Genomic DNA, 13,128 nt, shown 5'->3' with positions numbered 1-13,128 from the left:
CCCTGCCCACCACCACCTCTGTCAGTGAAACCTCTCTTTATCTGTAGGCCAGTGGGCACATTTCATTGACCAAGATTGTCTGGGCAGTGGAGTTAGACTAATAACAATACAACACCATCTGCAGGGATTAATGATCGATAAAGGCATTAACCCCTCTCCTCGATAGCCCAGAGTCCATATCTATTAAATTCATTTACTGTGGGGGAACTAGCAAGGGATGGTGTTTCCATGTATCTGTGTCCTCATCCTTCTCAATGATGGTCCTAGTCATGGAAGATGTTTTCAGAGGAGCCTTGGTGAGTTGCTGCAGTGCATCCTGTAGATGGCACATACTGCTGCTACTGATCATCGGTGGTGGAGTGGGTGGATGTTTGTGAATATGGTGCCCATCAAGTGGGCTGCTTTGTCCTGGATGGAGTCAAGCTTCTTGAGTTGGATCTGCACTTATCCAGGCAAGTGTGGAGTATTCCATCACATTCCTGACTTGTGCCTTGTCAGTGATTGACAGACTTTGGGGAGTCAGGAGGTGAGTTGGAAAAAGGTTGATTGAGTGACTGGGACTGTGTGGATTGGACTAATTGGCAATCAGCCCTTGCTGAATCAAAGATACAGGTTACAGAGAGATGAGAAGACAATTTGTACCTTGTACTGGTATCTCCACTATGACGCAGTAAATCATAGGCTGAACTCAAAGACTGGGTCCTTGTCGCACTGGACCGCCCCGTTGGTCCCAGAGTAGGGAAGGCACTTAGTAAACTGTGATTTCCTAAAGAGACAGAGCAAGAGAGAGAGACAGGCAGATGGAGAGAGAGACAAACAGACAGAGAGAGAGAGATAATCACACAATTCTCTCACATATTTGTCTCAAGATAAGCACTCAACCTGAACTTCCCTCTTTCTTTTCCCAGTTCTGAAACTACATTCAAATCTCCAAATGAATTATTATATAAACAATCCAACCCCATTGCCAAACAGCTCACACCTCACTATGTTGAGTTACTGTCCAAAGTGATCTCACCCCACTCCCAGCCCCTCTCACTGCAACCCCTCCTCCTCCCTCCACCACTCTCTTCTCCTCCTGCTCCCCTTCCTGCAGTTCTCCCTCTTCCACACTCCTACTCCTCCCCCGTTCCCCCTCAGTCCCATTCTTCCTTTCTTCCATCTCCTGCGGCTCTCCCTCTTGTGCCCTTTCCTCCTCCCACTCCAGCTATCCCCTCCTCCACCTCTTTTCTCCTTACACTGAGCCCTCCTATGTCTCCCCTTCCTCCACCCACGCACCCTCCTCTTCTTCCTCTTGTTAGTCCTCCCCCACCCTCTCCCCTTCCTCCTCCCAGAGGATGGGAGAGCACCAATGGGACCAGCACACAGGCAATGAGCAGGTGTGTGTGTGTGGGAAGCAGACTGGAAACAAGGGGGACTGGGGGGAGGGGAAGAGCTTGGGGGTGACAGCAAGGGGAGAGCGCGGGTTGTGGTACTGAGGGAGGCCAGCACACAGTGAGTGGTGGACATGTGCCAGAGAGTGAATTGGAGGAGAAACTGGGGAACAGGCAGGAAGGTACACACCAGAGAGTGCCCGAGGGAGCAAACAGTGGGAGCAGGCTTGGAAGCAAGTGGCTAAGGAGCAATAGGAGGGACATGTGCTGGGGAGCAAGTGTAGGGAGTGAGTGCAGGGAGCAGGCTTGGGCCCCGAGTGTGGAGAGCAAGGGAAGGGATTGAACCTGGGACTGAGTGCAGAGAATGAGCGTGAGGAGTGAACCCAGGGAGTGAGCCTGTGGGTGAGTGGGGGGGGGGGGTGAGTGCAGGGAATGAGCCTGAGAGTGAGCCCAAGGGTGAATGTGAGAAGTTAGTGCAGGAAGTGAGCACAGGAAATGGGCCTGGGGCTGAGTGCAGGGAGTGAGCCTTGGGGTGAGTGCAGGAAATGAGTGCAGGAAGTGAGCCTGGAGTAAGTCTGGGGCTGAGTGCATGGACTGAGGCCAGGAATGAGCACAGCCTTGGGTGAGTGTGGGGAGTAAGCCTGGGAATGAGCAGGGTAATGGAATATACTGCAAGCAGATTGGGAATTGGGAACATACCGGGTTGGTTGACTTCCAGCAGTGAGAAGTGCTGGTCGTAGAAGCAGATGCGACGGAGGGCATCAGCGAGTGCGGATTTAAGCAGTGTAATCTCATCGTCTTGCTGCTGGACTCTCTGTTCAAGCACTGAAAGCCGGTGGTCCTGGTGATCCCACTCACTCACTCCAGACACATTGTCCTCTGTCAGGGAGACAATCAGAGACTAACCATCACACTATCTCACCCAGCCCGATATCCCTCTGCAGCCAATAAAACATACTATTCTTTGCCAGGTTACTGTGGTAATGTAGGGGAAACAACAGCTGACTTACAAAGCAAGCTCCCACACACAGCAATCTGAGAATGACCCAGATCATCTGTTTATCGTGATGTTGGTTGAGGGATTAATATTGGCTCCAGATCCCCCTGCTCTACTTCTGATAGTGGCATTGGAGCTTTCACACCACCTCCCCGCCCCCTGAGAGGGCAGACACATGCTCCATTTTAAGCTTTCAATCAAAACACAGCCCAAGGCGGCAAAACCTTCAACCAGAGATAACCCTTTCTATAATGACACCAGGAAGCATTTCTTCACACACAGGGGAATGGAAATCCAGAACTCACTATCACACTCTCTCTTCTCCCAAACACACACAAAATACTCTTAAACCTGGACGTCAATTGAAAATCTTAAAACTAAGATTGATCAATGGTCATTGGGACCAAGGCTGGTAGATGGAGTTAAGGTACAGATCAACCATGATCTGAGTGAATGATGGGGCTTGGGAAGCTGAATAGCCTTCTACTGGGGAACAGGCTTGAGAAGGAGCTGAATGGTCTTGTCCCATTCCTGTGGGAAAGGCTCAGGGAGGGGCCGAATGGCCTAATTCTTGTTCCTGTGTAACAGACCTGAGGGGCTGAATGTCCTCCTGCTGTGGAACAGTCTCAAGGCAAAGAAGGTTGTTATGGAGAGCTTAATATGAAGAAAGGAGACAGTGAATGCTTTCCCTGGAATCAGTAACATTTCAGAGTAACATTCCCACACCCACACACAGAATGCACAAGTCCAGGCAGCTCTCAAAAAGCTCGTCACTCAGTTATGGAGAGACTATTGCTCAGATAGTGCATCTCTGACAAAGCCTGATATCCAAGCTCCCTCCTTCACCCTGTACCTGTGGCATTCATGGTCACTCTCAGGGCACCTCTGCAGTGAAGACTGGACAGAGTCAAAGTCAAGATTGTCAGTCTGGACAATGCCCAAATTCTAACCACCCACTAATTCCTTGCTGTCTCAGCTCTCGAACTCCCCTGTACATTCGCCCCACCCCCGACGTGACACAGGCTGGCAGGACAGCCACAGTGAGTTACCAGTTAGGGTAGACAGTAAGCAGCTGATACAAAACCTCAGGAATTTCATAATCAATGAAAAACATTCTTGAAATGTGGTCACTGTTGTAATGCAGGAATTCTAGCAGTCAGTTTGCACCCACACAGCAATGTAAGAATGACCCAGATAATGTTTTCAGTGGTGTTGATCGAGTGATCCCCAGGACCCTGGAGAGAAAACACTCTGCACTTTTTCCAGTAGAGGCCAGGAGATCTTTTACACCATGCTATGCCCCCCTCCTCCAACCCAGAGGGGAGGCAGGTCCTTGGTTTAATATCTCATCAAAAAGACAGCACCTCCATCAGTGCGGCGCTCCCTGAGTGCTGACCCGCTGACACAGTGTGGCGTTCTGTCAGTGCTGACCCTCTGACACAGTGCAGCGCTCTTCAGCGCTGACCCTTCAACAGTTTGACTCTCCCTCAGCACTGCCCCTCTGGCAGTGTGGCGCTCCGTCAGTGCTGACTCTCGAACACAGTGCGATGCTCCCTCAGCACTGACCCTCTGACACAGTGTGGCGCTGTCAGTGCTGACCCCCTGACACAATGCTACACTCTGTCAGCACTGGCCCTCTGACACACTGCGATGCTCCCTTAGCACTGACCCTCCGACACACTGTAGTGCTCCCTCAGCGCTGACCCTCCGACACACTGCAGTGCTCCCTCAGCGCTGACCCTCTGACACACTGCGATGCTCCCTCAGCACTGACCCTCTGACACACTGCGATGCTCCCTCAGTGCTGACCTCACACACTGCAATGCTCCCTTAGCACTGACCCTCTGACACACTGCGATACTCCCTCAGTGTTGATCCTCTGACACAGTGTGACACACCTTTAGCACTGACCCTCTGACATAGTGCAGTGCTCCGTAAGCGCTGACCCACCAACATGGTGCTCCCTCAGCGCTGACTTTCCAACACAGCGCAGTACTCCCTCTGCACTGACCCTCTGACACAGTGCAGTGCTTCCTCAGCGCTGACCCTCCAACACAGCGTGGCGCTCCCTCAGCACCAACCCTCCGACACACTGCGACGCTCCCTCTGCGCTGACCCTCCGACACAGTGCGATGCCCCCTCAGCACTGACACTCCGACACACTGCGACGCTCCCTCAGCACTGACTCTCTGACACAGTGCAACGCTCCCTCAGCGTTGACCCTCTGATACAGTGCGACGCCCCCTCTGCGCTGACCCTCCAACATAGTGCGATGCCCTCTCAGTACTGACCCTCCGACACACTGCGATGCTCCCTCAGTGCTGACCCTCCGACACACTGCGATGCCCCCTCAGCGCTGACCCTCCGACACACTGCGACGCTCCCTCAGCGCTGACCCTCCGACACACTGCCATGCCCCCTCTGCGCTGACCCTCCGACACACTGCGACGCTCCCTCAGCGCTGACCCTCCGACACACTGCGATGCTCCCTCAGTGCTGACCCTCCGACACACTGCGACGCTCCCTCAGCGCTGACCCTCCGACACACTGCGATGCCCCCTCTGCGCTGACCCTCCGACACACTGCGATGCCCCCTCAGCGCTGACCCTCCGACACACTGCGACGCTCCCTCAGCGCTGACCCTCCGACACACTGCCATGCCCCCTCTGCGCTGACCCTCCGACACACTGCGACGCTCCCTCAGCGCTGACCCTCCGACACACTGCGATGCTCCCTCAGTGCTGACCCTCCGACACACTGCGACGCTCCCTCAGCGCTGACCCTCCGACACACTGCGATGCCCCCTCTGCGCTGACCCTCCGACACACTGCGATGCCCCCTCAGCGCTGACCCTCCGACACACTGCGACGCTCCCTCAGCGCTGACCCTCCGACACACTGCCATGCCCCCTCTGCGCTGACCCTCCGACACACTGCGACGCTCCCTCAGCGCTGACCCTCCGACACACTGCGATGCTCCCTCAGTGCTGACCCTCCGACACACTGCGACGCTCCCTCAGCGCTGACCCTCCGACACACTGCGATGCCCCCTCTGCGCTGACCCTCCGACACACTGCGACGCTCCCTCATCGCTGACCCTCCGACACACTGCGATGCCCCCTCTGCGCTGACCCTCCGACACACTGCGATGCTCCCTCAGTGCTGACCCTCTGACACACTGCGATACTCCCTCAGTGCTGGCCCTCTGACACAGTGTGACACACCTTTAGCACTGACCCTCTGACACAGTGTGGCACTCCCTCAGCGCTGGCCCTCTGACACAGCATGGCACTCCCTCAGCACTCACCCTCTGACACAGTGCGACGCCCCTCAGCACTGGCCCTCGGACACAGTGCGACGCTCCCTCAGTGCTGACCTTCCGACATAGTGCGACGCTCCCTCAGTGCTGACCCTCTGACACAGTGCGACGCTCCCTCAGTGCTGACCCTCTGACACAGTGCAACGCTCCCTCAGCGTTGACCCTCTGACACAGTGCGACGCTCCCTCAGTGCTGACACTATGACACAGTGCAACGCCCCCTCTGCGCTGACCCTCCGACACAGTGGGATGCTCCCTCAGCGTTGACCCTCCGACACAGTGGGACGCTCCCTCAGTGCTGACCCTCCGATACTGTGCAGTGCTACCTCAGCGCCGATCCTCCGACACAGTGCGACGCTCCCTCAGCGCCAACCTGCCAACACTGCAGCACTCCCTCAGCACTGACCTGCCAACACTGCGGCGCTCTGACTATATCAGCTTTGGTAGCACTGGATTAGATATTGCGGCTGAAAGCCATGATGTACTGATCACGGGATTCAGAAAGGAGGGGGAGTGAAAGTGAGGAGCCAGAGGTAGAGAACTGAGCAAGGGATCTGGGTCCTGACTGGCTCGTGTTAGCTAGAGCAGTAAAATACTGTTCCCAATAAAGCCCTTCCCATTGAAAGATGCATATCCCATTCGCATTTTTCAAACCCTCCTTGACTAACTGCCCAGGGCCCCACACCTAGGTTTGATCCTCAGGCGGTCAGATCTATTGCAGATCTTATGCAAAACCAAAATGAATGATTCATCTTGCTTTTATTTCTACTGAATTGCTTCATTGTATCACAAATATTTGACCGCTGGTTAACTTTGTTTACCAGCCCCTGCTCCAAGACTTGCTTTCCTTGATGTTGTTTGTTGGGCAATCCTGGAGCTTGCTGCCTTCAATGCCACTGTGAAACTTCAGGCAAACCATGCACATTGTAAGAGGCCTGTAGGCAGGAAGCTGAAAACTGTCGTGCAACTGTTAGTTCATCACTAGCTCCCCCACAATCTCCCAGTCACCACGATAACCAAAACCACGCTTCATTCTAACCCACGCTCTGAACCTTGCTTCCGCTGACCATGCAGCTGCACTACTTCACTCTCTGCTTAGCTCTCAACTTCATGCAGAGCCCTCAATTCCTCATTCTACTTCCTTATCTCTGGAACATGTACAGCCAGCTCTAAAACCCAACAACACCTCAGTGCTCTTATTCAGGTACAGAAACCTGAACACACACACCAGCCGGTTTTGAACAGTTTCTACCCTATTGTTGTTAAAATACTGAATGGATTCACAGACTTAACATTCACCTGTACCTGTGTTTTTATTTTGCTGCTGTTTACCTATTATTTACTTATCTATGCAACGTAACTCTGTGATCTGCCTGCATCGCTCGCAAGACAAAGCTTTTCACTGTGCCTCGGTACACGTGACAATAAATTCAATTCCCAATCCCGTCACTTCACCACAGGCCTTCCTCTGGGTGATCTCAAGCTCTGGAATTCCCTCTAACCTCTCCCCTCTACAACACTCCTTAAAGATCAGGGTTCTGGTCGCCCCTGGCTCAGTGACAATACTCCCATACTGCTCATGTGAATGGTCTTACTATTTTACAGGCACTATATGAATACAAGCTGTCCAGCAGATTCGGGGGAGCAGGAAACATTCGGGGGTTGGGGGGGGGGGGGGTTGTTGAATCAAGGTCTTCAGAATCAAGAAGGGCTGTTGTATTGAGTCAGTGAGGGAGAGACTGTCCCCAGCAGCAGGAGTGTTGTTCACCAGAAGGACGTGAATTGAAGAGAATCGGGACAAGAACCATAAGGTGAACTGGTTCATTCAGCAGGATGCTTCTGTGCTGTGACTGATGCTGAAAGAGGGGGTCTGTGGGGGAGTGACAGGCAGACTGCAGAAACCAGTCAGCACTTAGTTAACAGCAGACATGTGGTTGCAGAGGAGGAGAGCTGAGAATGAAGAACATTTCATATTTAGTACATTTGCTTCAGCCCACTCACTGTCCACAGTGAAAAGGCAAACTAACACACACCAACCAAGCTCATGCGGACACTGGGTGCTGCCAGTTCTTTAAGAAAATTGCCGGCATCTATCTCCAACTATTCCAACAAACCTTCATGTCTTCACACTACCTGTAATGCACAGGAATATCCACAGACACTTCACAGGAGGTAAATCAGGCCAGAATTAGAGGGAGAGGATACTACATTTCTGGCCAAAGAGGTCAATTTTATAAGTATCTTGACAGGTTTAGAGGTTTAGGGAGAGAATGAATTCCAGCGTCTGAAAACTCCAGGCCCCAGGCTGCTGAAAATACAGGCGCCAATGGTGGAGCGATGGGAATCAGATTTTACCCAAAAGGTTGGAATTGGAGAAGGTTACAGAGATGGGGAGGGATGGAGAGCCCGGAGGAGGTTATAAAGATAGGGAAGGATGTAGGGTCAGTGCTAAGGGAGTGGGCACTGTCAGGGGGTCAGTGCTGAAGGAGTGCTGCACTGGCAGAGGTGCCATCCTTTCTCATGGTCATATTGGAAGAAGAGCACAGGGCAGTTCTCCCTGGTGTCCTGGTTCTGTATTTATCCCTCAGCTATCACCAAAACAACTTTTTCTCTTCCTGGCTTGTTGGTTGTTTGTGGAATGTTGTTTTGTGATGACTCGCTGCCAAAATCTGCCTGATGACTTCACTGCAAATAAGATTGGGAAAGGTGCTCGAGAATACACATTCTTCATTTAGAGATGAATTTGTCAGTCTAACCTACAACACTGACACATGCCAGGGTAATCATAGTCAAGCACGTCCAACACAAAAAAGAAATAGGAATTCCTGCAAATGGAATGAGACACTCAAAAATCTTCAAAAGCCACCTCCAGAGGATTCATTTTTCATTCTCAGGACTCGGAGGTCAGATCCTGTCTGGTTTCTTGCATTAACTGTAGAAATGTTGGCAGAGCACCTCAATCTGTGATTCCAACACAACCAAAGCTGAAATTAGCCAGTGTTAGAGATCATCATGAAGGCCCTTTTGTTGAAAAGCTCTATCAGTCACATGGGGCCCAATTGGTCACAGACCCGAGGGAAGAGTGTGAGGGAAAGATTATTGGCATGTGGCCCTGCAGCATAGTGAAATGAGGCAGGAATGAACACAACTTGAGAGAAACAGCTGTGTCTGCTGCCAAGAACTGTTCTGCCTGGAATCTTCACGCTTGGGATCTGAGCAAACAGCTGGCTGCAGGTCAAAGTGCTGCAAGCCATGATGCAACAATCCTGTGTACCAGTCAAACAGAGCCCAAAGCAGTCACAGCCCCCGTCACCAGCACGTTTCATACTGGCAGTGCCACTAACCCAGACAACATAGGCTGCTACAGAAGCAGGCCATTCAGCCCCTTAATCTCCCTGGATTAGGAACAGGAAGAGATTGTTCTGTTTGTCTGTCTCACTCCCATGACCTTTAACACCTTTACCCCAGAACAAGAGATCACTCAAGATTTGAATTTGCCTATTTTTCACCAATGTTTAAACTGATTCAAGGATTCAATACGGTCAATCGAGAGAAACTATTTTCTCTGGGGGGTGTGGGCAGAACAACGGGGCAGAAACTTCAAATGTGACCCAGGCTGTTCAGCGCCCTGTGTTACAGTTTAACCCACATGGTCACTCAGTAACCACTCTCCCCCAGTGCCCTGAGTTACTGACTGTATTGCTACTGACGTTAATCCAGATTCCTCACATTAACACTCAGTAACCCCTCTCTCCCCAACCCCAGTGCCGTGTGTTACTGACTGTATCCTACTGATGTTAATCCAGATCCCTCACACTGTCACTCAGTAATACCCTCTCCCCCGCAAGTGCCCTGTGTTACTGAATGTATCTGTACTGGCGTTAATCCACTTTAATTGCATCCCATTTGGACTTGTTCATTGACAGTTCCACATTTACAACACCTTTTGTGACTTGTTTGATACTGAAGCAGTTGATGTCCAAATGCAACAAGACCTGGATAAATCCAGGCTGGAGATGATAAATGTCAAGCAACATTCAGACAAGTGCCAGGCAATGATCATCTCCAACAATTCAATGTAATCACCATCATTGAATCCCTCACCAACATCCTGCAAGTTACCATTCAACAGAAACTGAACTGGACTAGCCATATAGGATTTGGAAAGGATAGGAACAGACAGTATGGGAAGGTATTTAATTGGGGGAGAGGAAATTATACTGCTATTAGACAGGAGCTGTGGAGTATAAATTGGGAACAACTTGTTCTATGGGAAATGCACAACAGAAATGTGGAGACTGTTAAAGGAGCACTTGTTGCGAGTGTTGGATACCTTTGTCCCACTGAGACAGGCAAGGAATGGTAAGGTGAAGGAGTCTTGGATGACAAGAGAAGAGGAGCTTCTTGTCAAGAGGAAGAAGGAAGCTTACTTAAGGTTGAGGAAGCGAGGATCTGGCACAGCTTTAGTGAATTACAGGGTAGCTAGGAAAGAACTCAAAAATGGACTGAGGAGAGCTAGGAGGGGGCACGTAAAGGCCTTGGCGGGAAGGATTAGGGAAAACCCAAAGGTGTTCTACACTTAACGTGAGGAATAAGAGAATGATCAGAGAGAGGGTAGGGCCGATCAGGGATAGTGAAGGAACTTGTGTCTGGAGTCTGAAAAGGTGTGGGAGACCCTAAATGAGTTTTTTGCTTAAGTATTCACGAAAGAGAGGAACCTTGCTAATTGAGAGAACACATGGACCAGGTTAATAGGCTTGAACAGACTGATATTAAGGAAGTGGATTTGCTGAAAATTCTGGGACGTATCAAGATAGATAAGTCCCCAAAGCCAAACCAGATATATCCAAAGTTACTACGGGAAGCGAGGAATGAGATTGCTGCGCCTCTGGCAATGATCTTTGCATAGGCGAAACTGAGGATTGCAGATGCTTGAGATCAGAGTCAAGTTTAGAGTGGTGCTGGGAAAGCACAGCAGGTCAGACAGCATCCAAGGAGCAGGAAAACCGAAGTTTTGGGCAAAAGCCCTTTGTATCCTTATTCTCCACAGGAGTAATACCGGATGATTGGAGGGAGTCGAATGTTGTTCCTCAGTTCAAGAATGGGAATAGGGAAATCCCTGGGAATTACAGACCAGTCAGTCTTACATCTGTGGTAAGCAAGGTACTGGAAAGGGTTCTGCAAGACAGGATTTATGACTATTTGGAAAAACGTAGCTTGATTAAAGATGGTCAGCATAGCTTTGTGAGGGGCAGGCCATGCCTCACAAGACTTATGGAGTTATTTGAGTTAAAAATCACACAACTTATGGAGTTATTTGAGGATGTGACGAGACAAGTTAATAAAGGTTGAGGAGTGGATGTAGTGTATATGGATTTCATTTGATAAGGTTCCTCATAGTAGGCTCATTCAGAAAGTTAGGAGGTATAGGATACAGGATAATTTGGCTGTCTGGATACAGAATTGGCTGGCCAAAAGAAGACAGCAAGTGGTAGTGCATGGAAAGTATTCTGCCTGAGGTCAGTGACCAGTGGTGTCCCGCAGGGATCTGTTCTTGGGCCTCTGCTCTTTATAGTTTTTATAAGTGACTTGGATGAAGAAGTGGAAGTTTGTCAATGCCACAAAGGTCAGTGGCGTTGTAGGTAGTGTCAAGGGCTGTTGCAGGCTACAACAAGACATTGACAGGATGGCACAGCTAAGCTGAGAAGTGGCAGATGGAGTTCAATGTGGATAAATGCAAAGTGATTCATTTTGGAAGGTCGAATTTGAATGCTGAATACAGGATTAAAGACAGGATTCTTGGCAGTGTGGAGGAACAGTGGGTCCACATATATAGATCCCTCAAAGTTGCCACCCAAGTTGATAGGGTTGTCAAGAAGGTGTATGGTGTTTTGTCTTTCATTAACAGGGGGATTGACTTTAAAAGCCGCAAGGTTGTGCTGCAGCTCTATAATATTGGAATATTGTGACCAGTTCTGGTCACCTCATTATAGGAAGGACGTAGATGCTTTAGAGAGGGTGCAGAGGATATTTACCGGGATGCTGCCAGGGTTGGAGAGCATGTCTTATGAGGAGAGGTTGAGTGAGCTAGGGCTTTTCACATTGGAGAGAAGAATGAAGGGAGGTAACCTGATAGAGGTGTACAAGGTAATGAGAGGCATAGATAGAATAGATAGCCAGAGACTTGTCCCCAGGGTAGAAACGGCTGTCATGGGGGTCATAATTTTAAAGTGATTGAAGGAAGGTATGGGGGATGTCAAAGGTAGGTCCTCTATGCAAAGAGTGGTGGGTGCATGGAATGCAGTGCCAGCAGTGGTAGCAGAGTCAGAGACATTAGTGTCATTCAAGTGACTGCCAGACAAGCAGATGGACTGCAGTAAATTGTGGGGTGTGTAGGTTAGGTTGATCTTAGATTAAGATAAGTGCTCAGCACAGCATCCTGGGTTGGAAGGTCTGTACTGTGCTGTACTGTTCTATGTTCTATATAAGTATAATGGCTACAAGACCAGATCAGACGCCGGGAACCCTGCAGCAAGTAATTCACCTCCTGACTTCCCAAAGCCTGTCCACCATCGACAAGGCACAAGTCAGAAGTGTATCGGAATACTCCCCACTGGCTTCATTGGGTACAGCTCCAACAACATTCAAAAAGCTCAAAACCACCCAGAAGAAAATAGCTCACTTGATTGGCGCATGTACATCAGTGCACCCAGGCACATAAAAAAACATGTGTGCCCAGGAATTCATACACATAATGCACATGTATATACAAATGCACCCAGGTGTGTGTAGACACATACCTGAACCAAGGCACACATACACCCAAGTGTATGCATACACACACATGCACACACCATGCACATATACAGATGCACAGGTTCACATACTGGTGCAGAATCACTTGTACACTCACATGCAAGAACTTGGGCATGGAACCACACAGGTGCACCCTAGGCATGGTGTACACATACATATACATATATAGTCAGTTCTGATATAATGCAATAGTTTGGTTCTGGTGTGATCTCACATTATGAGAAAATAGTACTATAGCGCCACCATTTTAACTAATGGGTCCAGAATCACGTTATAGCCAATATAAAGGTAAGGAAAGTTCACGTACTGCAAATAACAGTCTAAGTTCTTCAATTGTGTTTAAGCTAATTCATGTTGAAGAAACACATGTTATAGCAGAACTGACTGTGTACATCAGGCAAACACATTCCCCCACTTGTGTACATAGACACATAAAGGTACATGGGCACGCACCAGAGTCACATTCAAAAATCCACGAGAAATCTTTTTGATGTGGAGAGGGTTTTGAGACTTGGCACGTTTCTTCGGCTATGATCTGGAGCCAGTTTACATAAGACATCTTCAAATGATTAAAAGAGGAATGTGAAAATGATTGATTGCAGCGAGGTGACTCCATAGGGGAGCT

At 49.8% G+C, this 13,128-nt stretch overlaps 1 protein-coding gene across 5 annotated transcripts in view; it reads right to left on the bottom strand.

Annotated features, from left to right (window-relative positions):
* The window catches only part of LOC122543787 (echinoderm microtubule-associated protein-like 2), a 64,748-nt gene that overhangs the window by 39,633 nt on the left and 11,987 nt on the right, over positions 1-13,128 (bottom strand). For 2 of the 5 annotated variants that reach the window (XM_043682557.2, XM_087983580.1), the window contains exons 2-4: positions 12,957-13,126; positions 2,073-2,252; positions 643-766 (exon numbers count right to left, since the gene is read on the bottom strand). In XM_043682557.2, the coding sequence (XP_043538492.2) occupies positions 643-766; positions 2,073-2,252; positions 12,957-13,126 (474 nt within the window). The remainder of the gene's footprint in view (positions 1-642; positions 767-2,072; positions 2,253-12,956; positions 13,127-13,128) is intronic. The other 3 variants (XM_043682559.2, XM_087983578.1, XM_087983579.1) reach the window with 2 other exon arrangements.

The sequence above is a fragment of the Chiloscyllium plagiosum genome, unplaced genomic scaffold, assembly GCF_037043375.1.
Source record: "Chiloscyllium plagiosum isolate Xiang-an unplaced genomic scaffold, Cpla_swu_hap1 HiC_scaffold_46, whole genome shotgun sequence".
NCBI classification, from domain to species: domain Eukaryota; kingdom Metazoa; phylum Chordata; class Chondrichthyes; order Orectolobiformes; family Hemiscylliidae; genus Chiloscyllium; species Chiloscyllium plagiosum.
The sequence above is the reverse complement of the archived record's forward strand: the minus strand, read 5'-3'. Positions and strand labels throughout refer to the sequence as shown.